Raw genomic sequence first — 27,686 nt, 5'->3', positions numbered from 1 at the left:
CATTTTAAAGTTTAAGCTGCCCTCATTTTCTGTTTTTCTTTCCTGTTTTCTTTGCCAGAGATCAGAATGAACGAACGATCAAAATGAAAGAAACCATGTTGAACCAGTAGCTACCTAAGATGAATCAGCTACCGAAGTTGCTGGTTGGAAACACTCAACAAATGTGATAGGAATATATTGTTGGTGGCTGCAAATACGTAAGAAAAAGTGCCATCGTTCCGTTCAAAGTTGACAACAAGCCAAATTTGAAACGTTGATTCTTGTTTTGGTCGCTTGTACAGTGTGAATTCTACTCAGGATTGTTGAGTTTCTTGAAACATTTTTGGACCGACCATTGCAGTAAGCACAAAACTTTCTCCGTTTGCGCTTAGATTGCAGCTTCTTCTCTTCCCGATAATCATAATCTAACAGATCAACAACAGGCAAAAGATCCTTCAATTTGAACTCCTGATTACCGGCTGCCTCAATTTCTCAAGTTTTCTAACATTTAATGCTTACGAACAGCTTTAATTAAACTTTTTGACGGATAGTACTGTCAGTAGCCTCCAGAAACTAAGCTGGGATTTCCGCTGCTTTACTTCCACAATTTTGGACATCGAGAAAATGGGCTTTGGATTTGCAGTTGCAGTATTTGCCATTGCTTGCATTGGTCTTGTGCACAACCACGTTTATGTAGATCTCGGTTGGCTGCTAACCACGGAAGGTAAAGGATTGAGAGCCATAAGATTGGGTTCCAGCGATTCTAGTGGAGGACGTTGGAGTCAAGTGAGGCAACTCTTGGTAATGAACCGTTATTCAGAAAGCTTATAGGTTCTTATCAGCCAGCTTGAGAATTGGAAGTCACACAGAAGTCGATCGTTTTTGTTCTTGGATATGTGACGATACTAGACCCGTAACAGAAGCAGTGCTCAAATGCTGACAAGGAAACGAGCATTGAGTGTTGGAAGATTTCAGGCGATAACAGGAAAACAGAAGTTATTCGGGAAGGTAATCATTGCCGACCATAGATTTAGGAAGTGGTCTTCAAGGATGAAGCCAAGCAGATTCAGCAAGATCATTGTCTTTCACTCGTCGTATTCGAACATTAAATCTCTGGACATCTCTTCCATGTCATACTTGAAATGTTCGTTTAGTGATTATCGAATACTGTATCTGGCCTATTTATCATTGGATGATGTGATATTAAGAAACTGAATCCACTTAAACTATTTGCATCATTAAATCATTTGACCTGAATTGAAACGTGAACCTATTTTTGCAGCCGTTCTAATTGAGCAAGTCAGCTCTTGTGCCTTGAGCTTTCTATTTTTTCTCGGCTTCCAACTCCTTTTGCTTCTGACTGAGCCAATCCTGGATCTTTTTACCCAAATCTTCCGCTATTTCATTGGCAGTTTTGTCCTTGTCGTCAGTTTGTTCCATTTTCTGAATCGAGTCACTTATATAAGCAAACGTGCTGTCGACGTACGACTCTATATTTGGGTTTTCTCCATTTGGATTGAGCGCTTTTTTCAACTCCACTTTGAGCTGTTCCTGCTGTTCCTTCAGGGGTGCTTGGGATTTCTCACTCATGTTTTTGTTGCTCTTTGGGGTTAAGGTATATATACCAGGATCGACTTCCTAATGGGGAAATTCCAAGTCATATGCAAGAATAGCCAAGAAGACAAAAATATCACAACCAAAAAGATTCACAACCAAAAGATCACGACCAGCTCACAACCAACTCACAACCAGGATATCAGAACCAAAAAGAAATCAAAAGGATATACCAAAAAAGATTTGACAAAGAAAGATTTGACAATCACAACCACAAAATAAATCATGAATAAATAAATAAACTATAAGATTCAGGATGATTTCAGGATGATTCAAATTCCACACACAACTAACCTAAAAATTTCCCGATCAAATCCTATTCTCCATCTTCAGTTGCTTCCACGATTCGTCACCTGCTTCCATGCGTGACATCCAGACACCGCATACTCATCCCTCAATGCAATGTCGAAATATGTCTTTCCGAGCATTTTTACGCATGCCACCAAAACGCTCTCCCTTGGTTATTGCAGACTGGGATGAAACCATAACCACAAAAGACACCATCGCGCTTCTAGCAGAAGCTGCCTATAATGCAAAACCCTCGTATAAACCTCCGTTTCTGCACTTCGTCGACGTCTATATGCAAGCTTCATGCGCCTATAAGCGCAAATATGCACATCCACGCACCACCGTTGCTGAGGAACGCCAGTACCAGCTGGGGTTGCACCCGGTAGAAATGAGTTCCATAAACGAGATTGTAGCCAAAGAACTTTTCAAAGGTGTTCATAAATCCCATTTTGATGCAATTGCGAAAAAAGTAGAGCTTCGTGACAATTTTTTACAATTTCTTGAATACTGCCATTGCAGCCAAATTCCAGTAATTGTTCTTAGCATCAATTGGTGTCGATATTTTATTGAGCAGGTATTTCGGCGGTATGGATTTGAGTCTGGGGAGCTATTACAGGTTGTTTGCAATGATTTTGAGTACAAAAATGATATTTGCACCGGACAATTTGATGGGAAATTTTCGGTTCGCACCGGACTCGATAAAGTCGAGTATTTGAGGAAGGTGAATCACCAAAAAAAAATTATATATATCGGCGACAGTTCAACCGATTTGTTTCCGTTGTTGGAAAGCGATGTTGGGGTTATCATAGAAGGAGGATCGGTCAAACCATTAGCGGAAAATCTCGGTATAACTGTGAAAAAATCACAAACCTTGAAAGAAGAAAACTGCCTTTTTGAAGGCAGTTGGACCAATATTTTAAATGCATTGAAACAGTATAGACAGTAGCTATATCTAATTTCTATGAATGGTTCATCGCATCCACCCGTTAACAGGCTGGGGATAAGGCATACCCACCATCGTAGGCATAGGCATATGTTGCCCATAGGCATAACCTGGAGGTGGAGGTGGAGGGTGGTTTGGCACGCCGTTTGGTCCTGGTGGTGGAGACGTTGCGTAGCCCTGGATCATTTGCTGCTGAGGTCCTGGAGATCCCTGAATCACTCCTGGAGGCATAGGCATGCCAGGAGGACCACGAAGCATGCCAGGAGGTTGGCTTGGCGACCAATGGGGTGGAGGAGGAAGTTGATGCGGTGAAGCTTGAAGGCGTCCAGGCACGCCAGGAGCCGGTCCTGACATCCCTGAGCCATTGATGACGGCGGAGGCTCCAGCGGGAGAATGTGGAGCAAATTGGGGGTTCTCTGGACGAATGAGATTGGGATGCTGAGGTTGGTGCTGCTGGATACGCAGCTGATCTTGATGCAGATTGTTTATGAGATGCTGATTTTGGATTTGACGTTGCTGTTCTTGTTGCTGCTGTTGCTGTTGTTGTTGTTGTTGCTGTTGAATTTGACGTTGTTCTTCTTGGCGTTGCTGTTGCTCTTCTGTCTGTCTTTCATAGTCTCTGTCGCCGCGCACGTAAGAAATACGCTCCGATGGAAGAAGTGCCACGAGATCTCTTACCAAGAACTCCGGAACATTAACCGGGTCTCGAAGCGGAGGCACCGCAACTTCCTTGCGCAGGGCCGCTATCAACGTCTTGGCACGTTCTTCGAAAAACTGGGCTCCATCCACATCTCCAATAGCTCTATAACAAGCAGCACATCTGTCGCAAGCATCGGCAGCATCCGTTAGTTGAAAATCACATCTTTCGTACACACAACTGAGTCCATCCCAAGCAGCTGCAGCTCCTGCAGAACCATCGTCCATTTGAAGACGCAATGCCTGCGAGTAAGCTGCAAGAGCATCTGGAAGTTGTTTGAGTTTGAGGTAAAGTTTTCCAACCGCGAGCCAGGCAATTGGTGAGTTTGAAGCACGACGAAGTGCAACCTGGTACGCATCGTACGCAGCACGAGGATGGTTGAGAAGCGAGTACGCTTGACCAAGAAGAAAGTAGGGAAGAAAATCTTCCGCAGGCCAATTTTCGAGTTTCAATGGTTTGGTATGAGGGGAGCCGTTCTCACTTACATTTTGACTGTTTTGACCGCTTTGTTCAGTTTGTTCAGTTTGTTCCTTTTGGTTTTCGTTTTGGTGTTTTTCATGCTCGACATCACCCACAACTTCATGCAAAAGAGTGATAGCCACATCTGGTTGCGGCTCTTCACGCACAAGCAACAAGTAAGCATGGGTAAGCAAGATCCGAGGCAGGCGTCCCACAGCACGCTCAGCACCCTCACAGGCTTGAATGGCACCTTCCAAATCACGAGCTCTTTCCTTAGCGGTAGCCAATGCACACCATAATGCTATATACTCCTCTGTTTGTGCGAGTGGTGGAGGAGGAAGCGCCAAAGTTGCAGTGAGTTCTGCAATTGATGCATCTACATTTCCATCTGCTGCAGCAATGGCAGCAAGCTCCGCATGTGCCGCTCGTGCCGTCTCGATATCGTTATCCTGCGACAGGTTTCTATTCGAAAGAAGCATCAAACAATGAGTGAGTGCCGACGTTGCATGTTGTCTTGCATTGGACCGAATGAGTGTTTGTGCATTTAGCAACCAAAGTGTGGGAGATTCTGGAGAAAGCTCGAGTGCTGTTTGTACTGACTGATGTGCTTGGTCATTTAAACCAATTAGAAGATAGCATTCAGCTAAGTGACGGAAAATATCAGCCACCTTGGTTAAATGTGGATATGCAGAAAGGGCCCTTGTAAGATTTTCAATGGCATTTTGTGACCGCACGGTTTCGTTTCGGCTAATGTCAATGAGTCTTAAACCAGCGCTGATACCACAGAGCGCCTTGGCATTACTAGGATCATGGGCGAGTGCCGCTTCATACGACCGTACTGCCACCTGGGTTAGGCTTAATGACAGGGCACAATCACCACATAACGTCCATGTTTCGGAGGCACACGCCGAGTAGGACATGAGGTAGAAATAGTAAAAACCTGAAAAATCGACGAGTGGCGATAAAACGTAAGAAAGAATTCTCACCGCAACACTCCTGGAATCGGGTCCGTCAGAGAAATTACCGAATCAATCAGCTGCAGAATGATCTAAAGCATTGACGCATGACAAGTCGCATGCATATCATGTACATGACGACTCAAGCTGCATGAAACTGGCAGGAATTAATAGGGCATAAGCCGCACCTTCTATGCGAGATTAAACGTTTGGAGGCGGGCAACTAGCATTCGAGCGCGAGTTAGTGGCCAGTTTTGTGCATGAAGCGGAGGGGAAGGAAGCGTTAAGTTTCGGATGCAGCCGGAAGGACTTGATAACTTTCTTAGAGGGGCAATGTTGCCGACTTGATTGGTTACCGTTGCCGGGGATCGGGCTTACACCCGCATAATGCATACCTGCGGTACCTCATACCGTCCTGCAGAAGCAACCACATTTTTTTTTCGATGCGCCAGACGTACGTCTGACCGCAGTAGTACGCCAATCAAACAATAGTGGCAAACTGGAAACTGCAAGCGTCAAATCGCGAACACTTAAATATACCAACTTGCGCGGATATCATATAATATTCCTCATTCATACCTTTACCAGGTAAAGCCTCTCGTCTATTGTTGCTCAATTCTTATGGTAAGCGGCACCACATGCATGTAACATACCGGCTTACGAAAACGGACATGGTGCTTATGCATGAGGCTGCATGTATCATGCGATTAGCGTGAATATAATAGCCTCAATTCACAAATTAGAAGCAACAAACGAGATGAAAATTTAACATATCAAAGTGATATCGGAAAATTTTCCCGTTCGAACCTTCTGAATTAATTACCACCATGCGTAACGCTTAAGCACCCCACCCCGCGGGTCTGGTCAATTCCGAACGCGCCGCTTCTTTCCTTATTATATCTTTTACGGGGGCTGCAGGACCATAAGCTGCATGTCGAACTATGCAGTTTGTGCGGCTGCATTGCATTGTGCATCATGTAAGACGTCGAAAGAATCCATATTGCGTAAGAACCCATTCACTAGTTTTTTTCTGTATTAGGTTCCTTTCACTATGATCAGCCTGCAAGTGGATAACGTCTCTTTACAATTTAAAAATGTTTTGCGAACCATTACTGGCTTGGTATATCTTGTAGTCGTGTGGTGACCTTCGCGTGTCCACATTTCAGTTATTGTTGTGTAACAAATGTCTTTCAACCCCTTTTAGTCAGCTGCATACAAGGGACGCATGTCCATGCGCTATTATATTTATATTATCAGCTCGGCGAACCGCGACTTTCGGTTTACCGTTTACTTCCTTTCCAGGAATTAAGTTATGCATGACATCAGATGCATGACAATTACAGTTGGGAGTTTAAGCTCGTTGCGATGCAGCTAGACGGTTTTTTTCTTGACGAATGCGGGCACTGCACATTTACGGTATGACAAAATTCAACAGTGAGAAAATAGTCGTGGTGTTGTGGATGTAGACCTCATCGCATCGAATCAGGAAACTCAGTTCAACTGAATGTTGAGCCTTCGACGGCTGATATGGATCGCTGCTTGCAAGCGTGTACTGTCATTTAGAACCACCATCCCAATTAAAAGTTTGCATACAAACTCACAACCTGTACTATCACTTCGCAATGTCAAATTTCGGCCTTACTCGACAATTCCGCTTTTGCAATCTTTAGTACCAACATGCAATTCGTGCGGAATAACTCTTCAAAAAACTGATCCAGATCGTCCTGGTTTCTACAGAGAACCCGGAACCGGTCAAAAATTGGTTCGGAAGGAGAATCTTGTGGCATCTAATGCTTATAATGGTCTTGATGACGATGACTTAAAGCTCCTCTTAAATTCAAGTGGTGAAGAAAAAGACATTTCCTTATTCAAGCAGAGAAATGAACCATCTCCCAAAGTTGCTCCACAATCAATTCAGTGCATAAGATGTAGGGAAGCACAATTTCGGTCGGAATATAGTCAAGATGAGTTTCCAATAGAATCGCTCGATGCGATCATGACCTCATTACCTCCCGATGCCAAGTTGGTTTACGTCATTAGCGCTGCCGATTTTCCCATGTCGTTGGACCTGCGAGTGTTTCTGTATCGGAGCGCTTTGGAGATACTTTTTGTCATAACCAAATGTGACCTTTTGTTTCCCACATTGAATCTCGCCAACAAGTATGGTCTTCCATTTTTCCAGGACTACTTCTATCGCAAGCACGGAGTGCTGGGCGAGAATGTTGTTCTTACCAGTGGAAAAATCGACTGGAATATACCAACACTTTTAAAAAACGGCAAGATCCGTGACAATTCATACTTGATTGGCAGCGTCAATAGCGGAAAATCAACCCTACTCAAATCAATGCTCAGTGTTTCAAACAAACTTGCAGCCAAGAAACAACACCTAAGTTCCAGAGAGAGGGTCAAACTTGAAAAGGAACAAGATAGACTCATCAATTCTGGAGCCTCAACCCCATCGGATATACGAGCACTCCGTCGTAAGAATGAGCAAGAAAAGAATCGCACGGGTCCAGGTGCCTCGTACATGCCAGGGTATACCAGAGGAACTATTCCATACGACGTGGACGGTATCACTATGCACGATGTTCCAGGATTTGGCGAGAATGTGGATTCGAATGAATTTGCTAGTCTTTTCTCGTATTTGCAGCCATCTCAAATGAAGCAATTAAGTAAAGGTGTCCCCATCCACAAATACGGAACATATAAATCTCCCTTCGAGACTATAAAGGGAGGTCAATGTTACACAGTTGGTGGAATCTTTTACATGGTTCCACCTCCTGGTACCATGGTGCAAGCTCGAAATTGTATCAACCATAAAGCGCACATTTTCTCAAATGTTGACAAGGCTAAAGCACTGCTTGAAGCAGTAGCAAATGAAGATGAAAATGGAGCTCATGCTGGACTTCGTAATGTTTTCATCATGCCTGGTTCAGCACTCAAAAAACTTGTTCCTCGTTACATTCCTGCTTTCTACGGTGCCATTGATTTGGTCGTAGCCGGTGCAGGTCATGTCAATTTGACCCCCACAGGAGCTCCAACACCAACTGATGAACCATGGATAGTTTGGGTTCCTCAAGGAGTAAGAATCTGGGTAAGACAGCCCATTACTCGATACATAACTCGTACTCTTGCCGGCAGAGATGCAAAGGGTAATCCGCTTCGCAAAGAATTGTGGAAACAAAAAAGTGTTACTCATGTCGAGCGATATACCGGCAAAACACCTTTTTATACCCGTCTCTCAGCCAATCCAGACAACACCATGGCTACCAAAGATAATAGGTACCCTGCGTGGTACGAATAAACCTGTACATAGTCCATTGCACATAGTAAATTTGACACAATCCCAAACTGGAAATAACGACGTGCGTTGAAATTATTCTTCTCCGCGGGGCTTATTTGTCGGTTGACTAAAAATCTCCTTCATGCATCGGAAATTATGCCGAGCGGCTCAGTTTCATTTCACTAAGACAACAAGCGCTTTTTGCAGGTGAAATTGGCCTCGTGTTGCGGCCGGAATAAGAGCCTTGCCTGCATAAGCTCTATGCAACCTCAATCCTGTCTGCATAATTCTGATGCGGCGTAGCCGCGAGTCGACTTTCGCGTATGTAAACACAAGGGATGCAGCTGCCAGGGCACTCTTTTGTTCGATCAAAATAGACGCGTGTGGCCGGCATTGTTTTTCATCATTGTAATTAAAGTGACGTTGTGGAACGTAAACACAGACGAAAACATTGCAACCAACAATATTTTAATCCACCATTCCTAGCTAGTGCATCATGCTTCGCAGTCAAAGCATCTCCAACTTTTCGGACTCGAAGAAAAAGGGGTTTTTAAGCTCACTTCGGTCGCGTAAATCATCAAACTCCAGTCTCAACTCAGCTAGCATATCAGCTCCAACTTCGAAACCAAGACCATTATCACTGCTGGTGTCGTCCATGACGTTGAATCGCCACGTACAAGACGATTTCAAGGAAAACCTCAATCCTGAAAAATCGTCAAAATCAGGCCGCTCTCAGCGTCCAGTGTCGGTTTTGTTCTCCAATACCAACAACTCGCGCACACTCAAAACGAGACTGAGCACTCCAAACCTCAAGCGAAGTTCCGTATACCTCGGATCAATTGCAGCCCCAGGCAGCCGCGAATCCATTGCCATTCTTCCAGACGCAGCCAGCGACAAGTTGGACGAACAGCTGCTTGAAGACACTAACTCACCATATACTCCCGATGCCGTTGTTGTCACAGACACCATTCCTGATGTGTCAACAATTTCTATTGAAGACGAGGAGCTCGATTTGAAATCACAGAAACTTCATAGAACCACCAACTATTATGGGATCTCAGATTTCGTGCTGCTTATGCTTCATGATCATGTAGATAGCGAAGCACAAACCTCATATCTTCCTATAAACAACCGAAAATCATTAGACATTGAACGCTTGGAACAGGACAAGATACGTCGCAGTTTACAAATGTCACTTCTGAAAGAGTGTAAAGAATGGAAATCAAATTTACAACTCGTGGAAAACGCCATATTCATAAGTATAAAAAGTGCATCCAATGATGACTTTTTAGATCAGCTCGAGGACCTAGATTACGCGGCTACGTTCAAATCCGAGCCTTATATCGAAGACTTGGTAGTTTAATGAGTAATGTTTATATTTAATGCAAAATTATGAAAGAAAGAAGCCGATTTACGCCGAGATACCCCTCCTTTTATAGTGAGGTTTTGCAACCATGGCTGCAAAACGGTCACGCAGCAGCCCTTTTCCCGCAACTATAAATAGGGCCATAAAAAGAATTCTTGGCACTTAAAAAATGTAGATTAGCTCCATCTGCGGCCCCAGAGCATATATGTGGTACAAACATCCTTTTCCATATCTAAACTTCATCATCTCACACGTGACTTTCCATCACTATCAGCGATGGATATCATGATAACATTATGTTTCGCTCAACTTTGAAACTTCGTTCGGCGACTATTCGCTCGTCTCTCCGCCATCGTTTTGTACACAACGGTGCGGCCAACCCTGTTAGAGCGTCCAATGGCATTTTGATCAAGGCAGCATTAGCGATCACCACGGTATGTTCCGCCACATTAGCGTACGATCGTTTTGTTGGTAAGAATCAAAGCACCCGTTCGTCGTTGCCTCTCCGCGACACAAAGCCGCCAAAGTACTGCAGTGATGCGGAAATACGCCGCGCAGTGTCCTTGATCGAAAAGGTAGTTGGTGAAAAATGGGTTCGGAGTACAGCCGTTGAGCTCGATAGCCATTCACAAAATGAATTTACACCCCATTTACCACGTCCGGGTGAACGTCCTCGATATGTTGTGTACCCTGCAAGCACTGAAGAGGTCTCCGAGTGTATGAAAATTCTTAACGAATATGCGGTTCCAGTGGTACCTTTCGCCGGCGGAACTTCGCTTGAAGGCCACATTTTTCTGACTCGTCAAGGCGTGGTCCTCGATGTTTCCCGAATGAACAAGATTCTTGCCGTAAACCATGACGACCTTGATGCTGTTGTACAACCAGGAGTTAACTGGCAGGATCTTAACCAACATCTTGCACCATCTGGATTGATGATTGGTGCCGATTGTGGACCTGACGGACGAATTGGCGGCATGATAGCTACGAACGCTTCTGGTATCAATGCTCTGTACTACGGGGCCATGGCGGCTAACGTGGTGGCAGTCACGGTTGTTTTGGCCGATGGAACTATTATCAAAACCCGTCAACGACCTCGTAAAACTAGTGCTGGGTACAATCTTACATCGTTGTTTGTTGGAAGTGAGGGAACACTTGGAATCGTTACCGAAGCCACTGTGAAACTCCATGTCAAGCCGAAGCATGAGACTGTGGTAGTGGTACAATTTCCTAAAATACAAGATACTACAGCCACGGTTTCAGCTCTTTTTAGAGCCGGGGTGCAGCCAACAGCCATTGAGTTATTAGATGAAGATATGATGCATTGCATCAACTACTCGGGATATTTCAGCCGTCAATGGCTAGAAGAACCTACATTATTCTTTAAAATTGGTGGAATCTCGCAGAACCATGTTGATGAGCAGGTGAAAGTAGTGGAAAATATAGCCAAGAGCAACAATTCCCAAAGTTTCATTTTTGCTGCAGACAAAGAAGAAGAAGAAGAAGAACTATTTGCGGCACGCAAGAATGCTTTTTATGCCATTCTCAACTATGGGCGTAACGAAATAGACGAGAACGTGAGACTATGGGTCACAGACATTGCTGTGCCCATTTCCCGACTCTCTTCGGTGCTCTCAGAGGTGCATCAATTGATTCGTCAACTGGGATTGCAAAGTGTTATATTGGGACATGTTGGCGATGGAAACTTCCATGCAGATGTGTTCTACAAGCCAGATGAGAAAGAGAAATGCGAAACCCTTATTCACAAGATGATGCAAATTGGTTTAGCCAACGAAGGTACAAGTAGTGGAGAGCACGGTATTGGAAATGGGAAGAGGGAGTACCTTGAGGTCGAGCTAGGAATTGATGCCGTGGATACAATGAGGCAATTAAAAATGGCTGTGGACCCCAAGTGTATACTTAACCCCGACAAAGTATTCCGAACCGATCCCAATGAGGCATAGTCCGATAAGGTTTTCGTAATAATATCGCACATGACCTTATCCCCACATACGCGGGCTCCTATTGTTATCGCAGTAGTGTCGCAATCGCCTTATCGCAAAATTTGTCGATAGCGAATTTTCACGGGACACATACCCACTACAAGTCGATATTTATACACCTGACCAGCAAGGTAGCTGTTATTCGTTGCAATCACCTTCCAGGGATTATTGTTCAAGCACATTTAACAGTTCTCTAAGCACTAGGTCCAACTTTACATTCGTCACCCAACCTTTGAAGCTAAACGACATTTGGGGAAGGTGAAAAAAAAGCACAACCCTAGTTTGAAAGAACCAAATTCAAGCATTTCAGCGTCTGGCAATTGTGGTTGTAGCCTTTCCAAACAGCCACGGTAGAAAATAAGATAGAGCAACAATAAGCCCGGCTATTCCGGTTCCCCACAAGTGCAAAACAGCCCCGGATAATCAGCATGGCTAGCCCGGATTCGTTCAGCAGGCGGATTCTCGCAGAAGAGCTTCAGCCACGGAAGTCGCTCCTTTCTTCCAGTCTTGCCGGGGAAAACGTACATCCACAAGCGTCGCAGCCTCTTAATATAGACAGTGCCATGCTTACCGACGAACATCCTGAGCCCGAGTTGCTAGCGCTGTCTGTTGGCAAGGAAATCGATGGAAGAATCATACCGTCATCGTCCACAATATCACTTCTTTCGTTGAACCAAGACCTTGAAGGATCAAACCAACCGGTGGTAGTTTCTGCTCCGCAACAAAACTCGAACCGAGTTCTGCCCCAGGTTTTTCAAAATGCTCAAATGCAGCCTTTCAAGCCAGCGCCTATAACCAGTCGCAATTCAGTGACCAGGTTAAACCAACATAGATTCCAGACGTACCGACTGCCCCCGCCGCCTTCTAATGCTACTTTACACAGCCAACTAGCGGGGCAAACACCAGCAGCAATTCCAATTCGTGAAGTAGTCCCCGACTCACCCATGTTGGACCCCACGTCAATAGGTGGTCTGCCCTCTAGGTTTTGGCTTTCGTCACAGACGCCGCCACGGTCCCTTGCTGGATCGTATAAGAACAAGAGTTATCAGTTGCAGATGCTGCAGATGCATGGAACGATGGCGGCACGCGAGCCAATGTACGTGGCCAAGGGAGGAGGGTCGTCACCAATCTTGTATCCAGTTCAAACCCCTTCGGAGGATCCCCCTATGACGCCATTGTACTTGAATGGCGATGACTATTTTGCGCTGCGAATACCAGAAAAGGAGGAAGAGATGGACGAAAGTGAGCAGGAATGAAGACGAGGAAGGCATAGAGAACATGAACACAGTGGATGAACCAGTGGAAAAATACAGTGGAGAACACGGTGGAAGAATATGGAAAATATATGAAGGCATAGCTGACAGAAATAGCTGAGAAAGACATAACCGGGAGACTACAGTTGAGAAAAGCAATTGAGAAACACCAGGGCAAGGCAATAAAGACTCTCAAGCACGAAGCTAGCATTACAGACTAAGCAAATCAAAAGCAAATCATAAAACAAGATATAACCAAACTATAAACAACATAAGTAATAAAGCATACCAAATTCAAGGTGTAGATCATACCTGGACCCAGTCTACGGTATCGTTCTCTCCATCTCTTACTAATATCTTCTCATTCTCATTTTCATCTCACTTATCTCATTCTCATTTTTCAATCTCACTTTATCTCAATCTCACCACCATGTCTACTTACGAAGGTAAGACCAAACCCAGCTTTTTTTCATCTTTTTTTCATCTTTTCTAACCCAGACGACCACAATATCCAACCCAACACAACCACATCATCCACAGTAACCCATAGACGCCAGCACCAAACTTTGGCATCGGTTATAGATTCATTTCTTGCCTCTGAAAGATCAACTTCACAAAACGAAAGAGACACATTTACGCAAGCTTTGGGAGTTTTAGGCTCAGAAGATGTATCTGGACTTGCCCAACAGCTCTTTTCTCAATTGAATGAACATCCAGACGATTTTTCACCTCAAAAAGGTGTTTCTCAAGACTTTCTCGATTCGCTAGAAAGAGTTCCAGTATCAAAATTAACAGATAAGACTGCTGAGTGTCCCATATGTACCAATAAGTTTGTGGAAGACGACTACCCGTTGGTGGTACGATTGCCGTGTCAAAAAATCCAGTCTAAAGGGCACACGTTTGACCTTGAATGTGTGGGACCATGGTTGAAAATGCATTCTACGTGTCCACTTTGTCGATTTGATGTGACAGAAGCGTCGAGAAAGAGAAAAGAGCAGTTGGAAGAAGAGCTCAGAAAGGCACGCGAAGAGGAATCTGAGGAGGAGGAAGAAGGATGGGACGTTTATGGGTGAGAAGAAGAAACGGACAGGAGATCGAAGAAATGAAGAGAAACGAACATGAGATCGAAGAAACGAAGAGAAACGAACCAGAAAACGACAGCTTTTAAGATTGAGTCTATAAGCTTCTTTACACTTATATGGAAGGTTCATGAGCGGAGACATGTCTAGAATGGGTATGGAAGATATGAGTGAAAGAGTTGACTATTTTCTGAGAATACGGTGGATGAACTGTTGGTGTATCATCTTAGCCTATAATTTGGTATATAATGATCAAAGTGCTAATACTTTTGGTGAGATTCGTCTATAACACCAAGATGTAGTTTCTTAGTATTTTATTGTCACATGTAATACTCTAGAATACAATATTCAAAATTATCTTTTTGGTATCAACTTTGCACCATCTTGGTATATATGCTCGTAGTATAACTTTGAAATAAAAGCTGTATAGCTTTCCAGTTCAAGCTTCTAACAAGATTAAGCAACTATACTCGAATTGAACTCTTAGAACGCTATTGTACAAAATGTCTTAATAGTGTAAGTTCGTTACATGGTTGATTGCTTATTCAAGTGATTACTCTCCAATAACTGAACAGACATAGGCAGCATTGTCAAGACCAAATATCTCTAATACATCGATTGTTCGACTCTTTTAATAATGAATTCCTCTATCTATTTACAGTTTAAAGTGCTCTTTGAACGTATCCGACTTCAACAACTCCTCCACCTTCTTTCCAATTGGGTCGTCTGCACCGTCGTATGCCTTTGGAAGTTGCAAATCTCCACCAGTGATTGCATCGAGTTCGCGGCTGAAATCAACCGTTTCTCTGGTGTATATATGAACATTGTACTTGACGTCTGACAACGCATGCTTGTTGATGTACGAAAGCCACAAGTCCACCACCTCTGGGTTGGCATCAAATGCTTCGATTTTACGGTTAAAAGTGGTTCTTTTAAAGTTCTCTTTCGACTTGGCCTGAGCAAATGGTGACTTGATAACAGTATAAAGACGTTTCTCCGTCTTCAAAACTTGCACTTTCGAGCAAGGAATTCCCAAATAAAATCCAGCACGAGCGGCAAACTCTCCTGCCATATCAAGATTCTCTTCGTTATAGCCTCGAAATTGAATTTCGGCAACTTTGTGTCCGTGTGTTTTGGGAACCTGAAGAGGTATATATTGCAAAAGTTCAACATTGAGGGGTATAGGCCGCTTCGTAGAAGGGTCCACTTTGTCCTCAGACAAATATTGTGGTTTATATTCGAACGGTTTGGCGGATAACGATTTGAGAAATTCGGCATTCAGAACACCTTTGCCTTTTCTGGAAGCCAAAAATTCTTCTGGGGACTGCTTGGCGTTCTTCCATATCCTCGAAGCACTCCCGAAGGTCCGAACTGAAGCCCTGAACATTCTGGACAACTTTGGTTGGTTAACACTTTTTTTCTCACCGCGAACCAAAATTATCAACACACCCACACACCTAGATCCCACAAGGCCGCGATGGCTTCGATGCGATTGTTTTCTCATATCTGATTTTTGGCCCCAATGGGAAAATCCAGCAAGGACAAGCGCGATCTCTACTACCGGCGGGCCAAGGAGGAAGGCTGGCGTGCTCGTTCAGCGTTTAAATTGCTACAGTTGGACGAAGAATTTGGACTTTTTTCCGGAGTGAAAAGAGTGGTTGATTTGTGTGCGGCCCCAGGTTCATGGTCCCAGGTGTTATCGAGGGAAATATACAAGAATCTGAAAGGCGAAGATGCCAAGATCGTGGCGGTGGATCTTCAGCCCATGACACCCATAGATGGCGTGATAACCTTGCAAGCAGACATCACACATCCCAAGACACTTCAACGAATTTTGGACATATTTGGCGGAGAGCCAGCAGATTTTGTCTGTAGCGACGGAGCCCCTGATGTTACTGGATTGCACGACTTGGACGAGTATATCCAAGCACAATTAGTTTTGTGTGCACTTCAACTCACTACGTGTGTGTTAAAAGAAGGTGGAACTTTTGTAGCCAAAATCTTCCGGGGCCGAGATATCGACTTGCTATACAGCCAGCTTGGTCACTTGTTCGAGCGTGTTGTGTGTGCCAAACCAAGAGCTCTGAGAGGAACGTCGTTGGAAGCATTTATTGTGTGCATTGGTTACAAGCCTCGTCCAGGATGGACTCCCAATATTGCCTTGAGTACCGAAGAGTTTTTCCAGGACGCCCAGATTAAACCAGGCAATCTCGAGCACTTTGAAATGCCCGAAGAAGAGCGAACTGTGGCCGAATTTGTGGCTTGTGGTGACTTGAACAGTGTAGATTCCGATGCCACTTATGTCGGAGGAATCAAGTCTGGACTTGACCCAGTGCAAATGCCCACGGCACCGCCATACAAAAGGGCGTTGGAGATGAAGAGGGATAATAAAAGAGGGAAATAAGGAAAGAGAGAAAAGAGAGAAAAGAGAGAGATGACATGTATAATAGAAGACTGAACCAGAAGACTCCAGGACAAGATGTATAATAGATACAACCACGACTAGAAACTCAGTAAGCGGAGTTAATCAGTAGAAAGCTTAGACTTAGAGGCTATTCTAAATTAGGCTAATTGTTTCTAAACGGCTTTTTCTTGGTCCGGCTTCAAAGTAGGGAACAACAATACCTCTCTAATGGTGTTGGAATCGGTCAAAAACATCGCCAACCGGTCAATTCCACATCCCCATCCAGCGGTAGGAGGCAACCCGTACTCCAAAGCATTACAGAAAGTTTCGTCAACCAATTGAGCCTCGTCGTCACCTTGGGCCTTTTGCTTGGCCTGTTCCTCGAATCTTTGACGTTGGTCAAATGGATCGTTCAACTCGGTATAAGCATTACAGATTTCCTTGGTAGCCACGAAAACCTCGAATCTTTCACACAAACCAGGAATCTTTCTGTCCTTCTTGGCCAATGGAGACATCATTTGAGGATGGCCGAAAATGAACGTAGGATTGATGCATGAATCTTCCAAGTCTCCAACCAACTTGTCAAGCATACGGGCGTTGGTCAATGGTGGAGTGCACTCCAATTTGTTGTCGATTAAAATTTGCTTCAAGAAAGCACCGGTTTCTTCAGTGTGCAATTGATCTCCTGGTGGAAATTTGACATTGTAAACTTTTTCCAATTCCTCGATCATATTAATCCGCTTCCATGGTCTCGAGAAGTCCAACGTCATAGCCTTGCCTTCAAGACCTTCTGGGTGGTAGGTGATCTTGTAGTCACCGGTGATCTTCTTGACCATCTCCGAGAACAAAACCTCGGTCATATCCATCAAGTCGTAAACGTCTGCGTACGCCTGGTAGAACTCACAAGTGGTGAATTCAGGGTTGTGGGTCATATCAATACCTTCGTTACGGAACTGACGTCCGATTTCGTACACTCTGTCCATGCCTCCTACAACCAATTCCTTCAAGAATAATTCCGGTGCAACTCTCATAAACATGTCCATGTTCAAGTCGTTGTGGTGGGTGATGAAAGGCTTGGCTGTGGCACCTCCCGCAATCACATTCATCATAGGAGTTTCCACCTCGATGAAATCACGAGAGTCCAAAAAGTCACGAATGAACCCAATGATTTTGGACCGGACTTTGAATCTATCCCTCACAGAATCGTTCATAATGAGGTCCAAGTATCTCTTTCTATAACGAGCCTCCTGGTCCTTGAATCCAAAGTGCTCCGTGGGCAACATGTGCAAACATGGAGTCAACAATTGCACCGAAGTTGCAAAAACAGAAAGCTCTCCCTCTCCACCCTTGGCAGGGTTTGTGCGTCCTGGGTATCCAGTGACACCAATAACATCACCTCTACGAAGATACTCGTGCATCTTGGCGTATTCTTCAGCCAGAGCTACATCTTGAGCTTGGGCCATCACCTGGACTTGAACTCCATCTCCCTTCAAAACGTAGAATTTCAACTTGGAACCGGCCTCTCTCTTACCCATGATTCTACCACTGACCTTGATCTCCACTTCAGGCTGGGTTTCACCCTTCTTCAAGTGGTTATACTTTTCAATAAACTCCGGCAACCGCACTCCAACATCAAACTTGTGAGGATATGGGTTAAAGCCACTGGGGTTCTTGTCGTGTTCAGCACGCAATTCGTCGATCTGACGCGACCGGATCTCGAAATATTGATTGGGTGTCAAATCAGCCAAATTATCCTTGTTTTTGGCCACTTTTGGAGCACTGGCAGCAGCCTTTTCAGCCTTGGCAGCCTTCTTGGCTTCGATATCCCGGACTTTTTGTCTTCTCTTCAATTCACTCTTGGAAACCTGCTCGCCGGTAGCCTCATCGAGGTACGTTTTCTGCAAACTTTCCGCCACTTGCTTCACGGCGTCAGACATTTTGGTACAAATTTTTCGCTTGTTCAAATTTGAGAAAATGAGAAAATTCAAGACTCATCTGGCTTACGTCAGCAGCGCGCACATCAACTTTTTGGAAATGGTTTGAATTTTTCTCCACCATGTCCATCAAGCAAACGTAAGTACCACGACCCAAAAATTTCCGGTTGGAACCCGGCTCTTTGTGATGTGCTAACCCAGCAAATACCTGGCACCGACTGCCAGCAAGATCCACATCGAATCAAGCGCGCTTTTGACGCTTTTGAGACACACGTCGGAAAACTATCCTTCTCTTTATTCAGGAACGCTTCTTGGGTTCGAGTCCGACGAGGGAAAAATCGACATTACCCATGCCTATCCCTATCCCTACCCGGACCAGTATGAAGGAGGGTCGTTGCGTTCAAGAAATGGAGGAAAGTACCAGCAAGATATCTTGGAATCTTTGAAGAAATTGGGTTATGGAATCGAGTTTCAAGGATGGTTTCAGTCGACCACGTCGGGCAATTTTGTTACCAACCAGCTTGTGGACACCCTTGTTCAGCAGCAGTTGGCTAACGCCAACACCTTTATCTTGATCCACAACATGGCATCTGTAGGAAAAGAGGTTGATGTGAAAGGGTATCGGTTGACCGAAAATTTTGTCACGACATATTTGGACGGCAAATGGAAGTCCAAGGATTTGGAGGCACACAAGTTATCGTACTTCAACATTTTCGAAGAGGTAGAACTTCAAATTGATAACCAATACTTGGTGTCCACCTACATTGCTGGATTACCAACCATCGCCCAATCCGAAACCGAATACGATGTTTTGAAATTGACATCGAACCAAAATGTTACTGCTCAGCTTCTCGAGTCGCTCTATGGCCAAATAGACTCCTACAACTACGACCAGAACAATTTCAACTACTACCAAAGACACCTCCAGAAAGAGCATGCTAAAATTTCCCAGTGGAAACTGCAAAGAAAGTTGGAAAACATCGAAAGATCAAGAGCCGGCGAAAAGGAACTCGACCCCAACGAGTGGAAAACCTTGTTTAAATTGCCTGTGGAACCTTCTCGTTACAACAACTTGTTGCACTCGCATGCCATTGATGTATTGGCCGACGATATTTTGAAAAAGTGCGACGAGGAGTTGACCAAGAGCTCTGCAATTGAGCGTAAATTGGTTGGCGATGTCTAAAGTGAAGAAAAGAGAGGAGAAAGAAAAGAAGAGAGTGAAGAGGAAAAAGAAGAGTGAAGGGAGTGAGAATAGATCTAATACAAGATTAAACAAGAGGTTGTGGAAATGTAAAAGGTGAAATTCAGAGTTCATAATGCAAAAGGTAGAATGTAAATGTAAAAGTAAATGTTGATTGATCTGATCAAAGCCACCTTATCGCCTAGCCAATGTCCGATCCACAATCTTGGCTTATGTCCTGCACCCGTACACCAGCATTTAGCAGCAAAACGGCTGATTAGCGACCTTTTTTCATTTGTGACCAATGGCAAAACCAAAAGTATGTATCAACTCGACTTTTTGTCTATATTTCGGCTATATAGCTGGCATACTCCAACGTCAACAAATACTAACCTTCAGTACATACTTCTTGTTCGTCACGGCGAATCGGAAGGAAATTGTGACAAATCAGTTAACAGATTTATCGCCAACCACAAAGTTGTGCTCACGGAAACTGGCCACAAGCAAGCCAAAAACGCTGGAATAGTGCTCCGATCGTTCTTGGACCACGACCAGTTTGAAAAATGCAATAAATCTTGTCCTCTGCTGCGAAGTTGCAAGTCGATTCTGTTCTATACTCTGCCGTATTCCCGAGCAAGACAAACGTGTACCGACATTATCAATGAAATCAAGGACTTGCCGGATGTGGAATACTCTGTCAACGAAGAGCCACGGATGCGGGAGCAGGATTTTGGCAACTTTCAATCGACCCCGGAAGAGATGGAAAAAGTGTGGGAAGAACGAGCTCATTATGGCCATTTTTTCTACCGGATTCCTCACGGTGAGCTGGCAGCAGACGTTTATGATAGAGCTGCCAGTTTCAACGAGTCTTTATTCCGCCAATTTCGCCAGAAAGACTTCCCCAATATTCTCGTTCTTGTGACCCACGGCATTTGGGCGCGAGTATTTTTGATGAAATGGTTTCGATGGAGTTACGAGGAGTTCGAATCGCTCCGAAATATTCCCCACTGCCAATATATAATCATGAAACAAAACGAATCCACTGGCAAATATGACCTCAAGACACCACTAAAGACATGGGACGATCTACCCGAAGAAGACATTGACGACTACGAAGTCACCAAAGAGATCGGCGACGAAGTGTCCTTCAACTCCAAAAACAAATTGCAGAACCCCAATGATCTCGACATCCATAGCATCATCAAAGCCCAAACCACAGCCATTCGCGAAGCCCGCTATAAAGACAAACACATTCTTCACCAATACAAAAAACTCATGAACGGCCATGGGGCTCTGCGGTTCAAAATGGAGAACCAGAGTGCCGCCAATAGCGCCGATACCTTGGAAAAGGAGCCATGATATATGGTTGGTAGTTCATCGGTGATTGTGGGTGCACGGATGTACTTATCACCGATAGATGGAAGAGAGGTACTTCACTTTATTGCAAATTGTGAAAACAAGCAGTGCTATGCTGAATTTGTCTGTTTGATTCCCAGCTGGAATTTAGGGAATCTCTCAATGCAGAACACCATAACTTCAATTTTGCACCCATTGCAATACCCTCATAAATTTCATCAAAATCAAGAGCCAAAAAGACAAAGCAGACTAAGTCTACTTCTAGGACCATATCACCGGCGGTTCTAGTCCATTCAAGATCAGATATACCACAAATCTACCACAGATTTACCACTGCTTTGTCCTATTTCGGATATGTACTTTAAAGGTAAGTATTTAGGTAGCGCGTATTTACATCAATTTATTCAATTTTAGTCACCTAAACCAAAACACAATCAATACCATCAACTATGCAAACTCAGAAGTCTTTGTCTCGGAACATCTAGCCCCACGCATCCGTACACCATGACCCCACCCCACGGCCACGGCCGACACCCGGGCCACGTCGGGGCACATCCGTCCACCCGGCACCATATAAAGCGCACACCTTTGCTCCTTTCCCAACCATCAATTAACCATGTCTCGTCAATTTTTCGTAGGTGGAAACTTTAAAATGAATGGTACCAAGGAGTCCATTACCAAAATCGTGGACGGCTTGAACAAATCAGACCTTCCAGAAAATGTGGAAGTGGTAATTGCTCCTCCAGCTCCATATCTTGCATTGGCCGTTTCTGAAAATAAGCAAAAAACTGTTGAAGTTGGAGCCCAAAATGTGTTCGACAAAGCTTCTGGTGCCTACACTGGAGAGATTTCTCCTGAACAAGTCAAGGATTTGGGAGCTAAATGGACATTGACTGGTCACTCTGAGAGAAGAACCATTATCAAGGAATCTGATGATTTTATCGCTGCCAAGACCAAGTTTGCCTTGGAACAAGGCTTGAAGGTTATCTTGTGTATCGGAGAGACCTTGGATGAGAGAAAGGCCAACGTGACTTTGGATGTTTGTGCCAGACAATTGGATGCCGTTTCCAAGATTGTCAGCGACTGGTCCAACATAGTTGTCGCTTACGAGCCAGTGTGGGCAATTGGAACCGGATTGGCTGCCACTCCTGACGATGCCCAAGAGACCCACAAGGGAATCAGAGCTCACTTGGAAAAGACCATTGGTGCTGACCAAGCTAAGAAGGTGAGAATCTTGTACGGAGGATCGGTTAACGGCAAGAACGCTGGTGAGTTCAAAGACAAACCAGATGTCGATGGATTTTTGGTTGGAGGAGCCTCGTTGAAGCCTGAGTTTGTGGACATTATCAAGTCCAGATTGTAGATAGACAATCAATGAGAGATAATGAGAAGAGGAAGTAGACCAAGAGGAAGTAAGACCAAGGAAGTAGTACCAGAATAACGAAGAGAAGGCAATGGTGAATCGGCATGCTTATAATGCTTCATCTGTCTTGCCGGTCATATCAATTCTTCATCAGTATAAATTTTCTATCTCTTTGACCCCGATAGCCCTCTCTATATTTTGGCTCAAAATCTCCAAACTGTCCCATTTTCGTATTGCTTTCACAGTTTCCACTATTTGCTGTATATGTTCCAGCTTATAAGTTTCAAGATCGTATCTGTCTATACTGACATCGCTCTCCACTAGTATATGCTCGTCTCGAAGAATTTCCATTAATGCCCGCAATTGAGCAGCTTTCTCTCCATTTATCCACTGTGAAAAAGAGAAGAAGATCTGCTGATTGAGCTTGTCGGTTTTTCGAATCCACATCTGCGCCTGGTCGGTTGATCCCGTATATGAATGGAGTATGATAGTTGGACCGCGGAATTTTTCAATAGCCGCGTATAGCCGACCATGAGCCTTGACGCAATGGACCGAGATTGGAGCCTGGAGTTCTTCCGCTAGTAGAAGCTGGCTCTGCAAGATCCGTTCTTGATGCTCCATAGTCACTTTGCAGGGCGAAAGACGAGGAGAATTGGAGTCTATAGTCGCGAGACTGCCATAGTAGCCTGCTGAGGGAACCCTAAATAATTTATCAAGGCCAATTTCTCCTATTCCAAACTTGCCGTGAGGTGGTTTGCACCGCTGTATTGTGTCTTGAAGTGTCTTCAAGTACAGATTCATATCAATTGGGTCAGGAAGTACCCTCATCATCTCGTTGGTTGGCTCTGGCTCTAACACTTGTCGGTAATGTTTCTCTTTCCACGAAGCCAAACTTTCACCATCGCGCTCACAGAACGTGAATAGGTGAGAATACCAAGGATGGACACCCCAATAAGGCATCAATTTATTCTGAGTTTTTCCTAGACGGTGAAATAAAATTTGAAGCAAATGCATATCTCGTTCATACGTTGTCATTATGCTGAAAAATCCATCTCGGAGTTCTGGAGATAGCGCAATTGCATCTGCAGTTTCCATGATGTCTTCTTTCGTGCAATTTACATCGATATGACAGTGGTTATCTGCTACTTTTGAAAACATGATGATCTGGGGAACTGGTGCAGCGGGTGCAAGGAGACACAACCACTTGCGAAGGGCAAGTGCAGGAATTCGCAGCCAGATGCCGTGAACCAACTACTTTAAGACCTCCCCTTTCGCCCGTTTAAGTAGGCTAGAAATTGCAAACGAAGGAAACCGAGATTATGAGCGACAATTTCTCAAGCTGAGAACTTTTTCAGGGTGAATTATAAGTCTGTGATGGCTATATTACATGCTCACTGACTAATTCTTCTGAACAACTTCTCTTATAAATAACTTTTTCGATTGCATAATACAAGATAAGTGACTAAAATTCAAGGATAATCTGTTTAACTGATGAGAAGCGGTTGTCAGCTTTGATTCTTTTTACACTTATTTTCAATTTTTCATAATTTTGCAGCTTTTACAATTACCAATTGTTTTCTATTAGACAAAGCACTTCCACCAGCTTACCGTAATCACGTACTGCCAACAATCTCACATTATGGGATCGTCAACCAGTTTGACGTTGCTAAACTGCACACTGGCTGAAGAAATTGCCAGAAACATGGCTGTTGAATTGGTGTACTGGATGTCTTTGTATCGTCCGGTACCGCCTACACGTGTATTCACGGCAGGAAATGGAGGTTCCGCAATTCGGTCGAGAACTGTTTCTACATCAGGAAATCCCTTTGGATTAGCAACTCTTCGTATAGCAACTTTTATACTGTAGTTGGTGCATTGATGCATTTTCAATTGGGACCAATCCACAATTCGCAAAATTGACTAACACAGTCTAATGCACTACGTTAAAGTCGCCCACTTCCGTGATTTTACATCTACTATATCGCTTCTTCAGAAAGTTCTATTGCCTTCTATTTCTCGCATTGTCATCTCGGACTAGATTGCTCGGCGCGTCACGTGACAAGCAACTAACTAAAGTCTCTGTTCACCACAGATAACCATCATGACAATTATCGTAGGATCACTGTAAGTACAATTCCAAGCAAAAAAAAGCCATTTTGGGCAAACTAGCCCGTCTGTACACCTCCACAAACATCAACTAACCAAAGTTTTCTTCCCCATACCGTTCAATTCGAGGTAGCCGATCTGGCTGCCTACGAGATCGAAGTCACTCAAGAAGGTTCTTCGGCCCAACACGCCCAAAAAGAGGCACGAGAGGTACGGAAACACAGTCTACTTTCGTCGGAGAAAGCAAAACTGGAGATAAAAGACGGTTTAGCTCAAGATAATTCTGCATCTATTCTTCCTTCCTTAGCACAGGCTCCCGAATTTGGTTCCAATCCCCACAAAACCAATAATGCCAACAACCCAGCGACAAGCGACCAAACCAAGGAGTCTGCGGAGCTGTTTTTCTACGAGAAAAAATTGAACCGTGGCTTGTCTTACGATGGTCGTGGTGGGGGCCAGCAGCCGCTGCAGAACAATCCACTTGTAGGTAATCTCCAGAGATCAGCCCAAAGCCAGTCGCCTACTCCGCAGTATATCCAGCCAAGAGCTCGTCCTGCGGGGCCACAGCCACAAAAACTGGTGGTTGATGTGAAAAAACAGGTGGACGATGTCGGCTTGCCGTCTCTCAAAATCAACCGTTCTTCAAGCAATCTTGCTGGAATGGGCAGTTCGACTCTGAGCTCGTACACCAACTTGGCAGCACTCAGTAACCAAACCAATACTTCCGCCCCAACTGCTAGACGTACTATAAACCGTCCTTCTCCGTTCACTCTTCATGGCAACAATAGCACCAGTTCCATCCACGAGGAGGCCTCAAATCTTGGTTCGGTTCATCTTGACGGCAAGGACGACTGGGCCAATGACTTTAATGATATTTCGCACGCCCGGTCGTCGTCAAAGTTGGCTCCTTATGGCGGTTTTTCCAAACCTTCGCTTGAAGACGGAATACTTTCCCACTCGAATATCTTTGAGACTGCTCCTTGGAGTGTAGCAAGTTACAGAAAGGGCAATGGGTCGTTGATCAAGGCAGTGGACCAGGCTCTTCGTGATGGAAAAATTCACAAACGAAAGTGGGTAGGTACCATTGCCATGCCCAGCGATGCGGTTCCCCAAAAAGTTATAGACGATATTACGAAAACTCTCCATGACGACTATGATAGCGAAGCGGTTTTTCCAAACGATGATATCTTCCAGGGCCACTATAAGTCGTTTTGCAAGCAAATCTTGTGGCCCACTCTCCACTACCAGATTCCAGACGACCCCAAATCGAAGGCATTTGAAGAGCATTCATGGGAGCAATACAAGGCTTTAAACCAGCTCATTGCAGACAAATTGGTGGAGACTTACAAGAGAGAAAATGCTGGAAAGGACCCCAATGATCCCGAAAACATCATTTGGATCCATGATTACCACCTTTTGCTTGCACCAAAAATGGTTCGTGAACAGCTTCCTGACGCCAAAATTGGGTTTTTCCTTCACGTTTCGTTTCCTCTGTCAGAAGTTTTCCGATGCTTCGCCCAGCGTAAGAGTCTTTTGGAGGGCATGCTTGGCGCCAATTGTATTTCGTTTCAAACGGAAGAGTACGTTCGTCACTTTTTGCAAACCTGCTCTCGGTTGCTTTTGGCAGATACCAATGAGTTGGGGTTGACGTATGACAAGAATTTTGTAATGACTTCCACCATACCAATTGGCATTGATGCTGAGAAGTTTGGTCCAGTTACTCGAACGGAAGATGTCACGGACTGGAGACAGATGATCCGCGAAAGATGGGGAGATCAGAAGCTCATTGTGAGTAGAGATAAGCTCGATAAGCTTCGAGGAATCAAGCAGAAACTTCTTGCGTACGAGAGATTTCTTCTCTCAAACCCAGAATACATTGATAACACAGTGTTGATCCAGATCTGTATTGGCACCTCACACGATCCAGACTATGAAAGTGAGCTTTTGGGCATTGTTTCTCGTATCAACTCGCTTCCTGAGAACATCTCCATCAGCCAGCCTGTGGTTTTTCTTCAGCAAGACATTGACTTTGACCAGTACGTTGCCTTACAATGCGAAGCGGATGTTTTCGTTGTATCGTCTATGCGTGAAGGTTTGAACTTGACGTGCCACGAGTTTGTGATTGCAACCAGTGAAAAGAAGTCACCATTGATGATCTCCGAGTTTGCTGGTTCGTCTCAGATTTTGGACTGTAGGGGACAAGGAGCCTTGTTGCTCAATCCTTGGAGTTTGAAGGCATTTGCAGAGACATTCAAGCAACTGTTAACCATGTCCAAGGAGGAAAAAGAGCGCAGGTGGAAGAACATGTACGACATGATTCTCACTCACGACTCCAATACTTGGATAGCTTCTTGCTTGAAGGATATCAACCAAGCATGGGCTCGCGAAGAAGCCAGACATAATGGTAAGATGATTCGTTTTACAGAGGAGATTTTCCAACAATTTTACCGCAAAAACCAAGCCAATCGTTTATTCTTCTTGAATTTGGAGACTGCAACCGTCATTGGCGGTCAAGACCCCAATACAGTGGTCGCGGCTATGAAGTCTGTTACCAATGCTGCAGCAGTAGCCGGCAAATCAGCTTCATTTTCTGAACCATCCACCATTTCCAAGCTTCTTGAAGGTTTATTGAGTGACACTTCCAACAGGGTTTACCTTGTGAGTGTTCTTCGCCGACTGGACTTGGATAGATTCTACGGAGGTATACCTCGTTTGGGTCTTGTTGCAGAGAATGGTGGCTATATCAAGATAGTCGACTCGAAACAGTGGTTAACATTGACTGATGAAAACGAAGTTGGAGCCTGGATGCCCCAGGTTCGCCTGTTGATTCAGTCCAAGGTGGAGCGGTTGCCTGGTTCGTTCATGGAAGTTGAAGATTGCACTGTTAGCTTCCGTCCAGGTAAAGCATTCATGGAGGATAGAGAGCGGAGTATCGACATGATGGGAGATTGCATCCAGCATGTAAATGATTTGTTTCAAGAACTGGACGGTGTTCATGCTTTTATCAGCAAAAATGTGGTGATTGTTCAGCAGAATTTGCTCTCATTGCGAGCACTTGAATTTTTGGTTCAATTCCACAATCATACCCAAAAAGGCGTAAGTCCAGCCGACATCATTGACCAGTTTAAGGCAAAGTTGGCGATTTCCCCAGGAACCTTGTCGCCAGTACAAAGTACTTCATCGATGATGCAGGCGTTGGAGGCAGAAGAGGTCAAGTCTTTGTTCGTAATCGGTGGTACAACCCAGATCGACGAGCCATGTTTCGAGTATGCCAATTCTTTGGCTGGTGATGGCTACGAAGTGCAAACAGTTACCTCGTTTGGGGCTGAGGCGAACTTGAAGTCGTCGGCTAGATATTGCGTGGGAGGAAAGAACGAGGTTCTTGTTATGTTGTCCAAAGTAGGTAAAGAGTTATAGAATATATTA

The 27,686-nt window shown here is 44.5% G+C and overlaps 14 protein-coding genes across 14 annotated transcripts, besides 1 other annotated feature; 10 read left to right on the top strand and 4 right to left on the bottom strand. All coding sequences in view use genetic code 12, as the record gives it.

Annotated features, from left to right (window-relative positions):
* Positions 1-1,954: 1,954 nt before the first annotated feature.
* PGUG_01416 (uncharacterized protein) lies at positions 1,955-2,827 on the top strand (the record flags this gene model as incomplete). The annotated part of the gene is made up of 1 exon (XM_001485695.1): positions 1,955-2,827. The coding sequence occupies one exon, from the start codon at positions 1,955-1,957 to the stop codon at positions 2,825-2,827; it is 873 nt and encodes a 290-aa protein (XP_001485745.2).
* Position 2,146, bottom strand: a sequence uncertainty (Possible assembly error: High quality discrepancy detected during assembly).
* A 24-nt stretch (positions 2,828-2,851) lies between the features above and the next one.
* TCC1 (Tcc1p) lies at positions 2,852-4,900 on the bottom strand (the record flags this gene model as incomplete). Its single annotated transcript, XM_001485694.1, has 1 exon — positions 2,852-4,900. One exon carries the CDS (start codon positions 4,898-4,900, stop codon positions 2,852-2,854), a length of 2,049 nt encoding a protein of 682 aa, XP_001485744.2.
* Positions 4,901-6,440: 1,540 nt separating this feature from the next.
* PGUG_01414 (uncharacterized protein) lies at positions 6,441-8,240 on the top strand (the record flags this gene model as incomplete). Its single annotated transcript, XM_001485693.1, has 1 exon — positions 6,441-8,240. One exon carries the CDS (start codon positions 6,441-6,443, stop codon positions 8,238-8,240), a length of 1,800 nt encoding a protein of 599 aa, XP_001485743.2.
* Positions 8,241-8,715: 475 nt separating this feature from the next.
* On the top strand, positions 8,716-9,582 carry PGUG_01413 (uncharacterized protein; the record flags this gene model as incomplete). The annotated part of the gene is made up of 1 exon (XM_001485692.1): positions 8,716-9,582. The coding sequence occupies one exon, from the start codon at positions 8,716-8,718 to the stop codon at positions 9,580-9,582; it is 867 nt and encodes a 288-aa protein (XP_001485742.2).
* Positions 9,583-9,881: 299 nt separating this feature from the next.
* On the top strand, positions 9,882-11,546 carry DLD2 (D-lactate dehydrogenase; the record flags this gene model as incomplete). Its single annotated transcript, XM_001485691.1, has 1 exon — positions 9,882-11,546. The coding sequence occupies one exon, from the start codon at positions 9,882-9,884 to the stop codon at positions 11,544-11,546; it is 1,665 nt and encodes a 554-aa protein (XP_001485741.2).
* Positions 11,547-12,013: 467 nt separating this feature from the next.
* PGUG_01411 (uncharacterized protein) lies at positions 12,014-12,841 on the top strand (the record flags this gene model as incomplete). The annotated part of the gene is made up of 1 exon (XM_001485690.1): positions 12,014-12,841. The coding sequence occupies one exon, from the start codon at positions 12,014-12,016 to the stop codon at positions 12,839-12,841; it is 828 nt and encodes a 275-aa protein (XP_001485740.2).
* Positions 12,842-14,572: 1,731 nt separating this feature from the next.
* Positions 14,573-15,421, bottom strand: PGUG_01410 (mitochondrial 37S ribosomal protein uS10m; the record flags this gene model as incomplete). The annotated part of the gene is made up of 1 exon (XM_001485689.1): positions 14,573-15,421. The coding sequence occupies one exon, from the start codon at positions 15,419-15,421 to the stop codon at positions 14,573-14,575; it is 849 nt and encodes a 282-aa protein (XP_001485739.2).
* Positions 15,422-15,439: 18 nt separating this feature from the next.
* PGUG_01409 (tRNA methyltransferase) lies at positions 15,440-16,321 on the top strand (the record flags this gene model as incomplete). The annotated part of the gene is made up of 1 exon (XM_001485688.1): positions 15,440-16,321. One exon carries the CDS (start codon positions 15,440-15,442, stop codon positions 16,319-16,321), a length of 882 nt encoding a protein of 293 aa, XP_001485738.2.
* A 173-nt stretch (positions 16,322-16,494) lies between these two features.
* KRS1 (lysine--tRNA ligase) lies at positions 16,495-18,258 on the bottom strand (the record flags this gene model as incomplete). Its single annotated transcript, XM_001485687.1, has 1 exon — positions 16,495-18,258. The coding sequence occupies one exon, from the start codon at positions 18,256-18,258 to the stop codon at positions 16,495-16,497; it is 1,764 nt and encodes a 587-aa protein (XP_001485737.2).
* A 580-nt stretch (positions 18,259-18,838) lies between these two features.
* PGUG_01407 (uncharacterized protein) lies at positions 18,839-19,438 on the top strand (the record flags this gene model as incomplete). Its single annotated transcript, XM_001485686.1, has 1 exon — positions 18,839-19,438. One exon carries the CDS (start codon positions 18,839-18,841, stop codon positions 19,436-19,438), a length of 600 nt encoding a protein of 199 aa, XP_001485736.2.
* A 165-nt stretch (positions 19,439-19,603) lies between these two features.
* Positions 19,604-20,794, top strand: PGUG_01406 (acid phosphatase; the record flags this gene model as incomplete). Its single annotated transcript, XM_001485685.1, has 1 exon — positions 19,604-20,794. The coding sequence occupies one exon, from the start codon at positions 19,604-19,606 to the stop codon at positions 20,792-20,794; it is 1,191 nt and encodes a 396-aa protein (XP_001485735.2).
* Positions 20,795-21,407: 613 nt separating this feature from the next.
* Positions 21,408-22,154, top strand: TPI1 (triose-phosphate isomerase; the record flags this gene model as incomplete). The annotated part of the gene is made up of 1 exon (XM_001485684.1): positions 21,408-22,154. One exon carries the CDS (start codon positions 21,408-21,410, stop codon positions 22,152-22,154), a length of 747 nt encoding a protein of 248 aa, XP_001485734.1.
* Positions 22,155-22,304: 150 nt separating this feature from the next.
* Positions 22,305-23,312, bottom strand: PGUG_01404 (putative endodeoxyribonuclease; the record flags this gene model as incomplete). Its single annotated transcript, XM_001485683.1, has 1 exon — positions 22,305-23,312. One exon carries the CDS (start codon positions 23,310-23,312, stop codon positions 22,305-22,307), a length of 1,008 nt encoding a protein of 335 aa, XP_001485733.2.
* Positions 23,313-24,920: 1,608 nt separating this feature from the next.
* TPS3 (trehalose 6-phosphate synthase/phosphatase complex subunit) lies at positions 24,921-27,677 on the top strand (the record flags this gene model as incomplete). Its single annotated transcript, XM_001485682.1, has 1 exon — positions 24,921-27,677. One exon carries the CDS (start codon positions 24,921-24,923, stop codon positions 27,675-27,677), a length of 2,757 nt encoding a protein of 918 aa, XP_001485732.2.
* Between the last annotated feature and the right edge of the window lie 9 nt (positions 27,678-27,686).

Source organism: Meyerozyma guilliermondii, genomic scaffold, assembly GCF_000149425.1.
Source record: "Meyerozyma guilliermondii ATCC 6260 scaffold_2 genomic scaffold, whole genome shotgun sequence".
Taxonomy (NCBI): domain Eukaryota; kingdom Fungi; phylum Ascomycota; class Pichiomycetes; order Serinales; family Debaryomycetaceae; genus Meyerozyma; species Meyerozyma guilliermondii.
The sequence above is the reverse complement of the archived record's forward strand: the minus strand, read 5'-3'. Positions and strand labels throughout refer to the sequence as shown.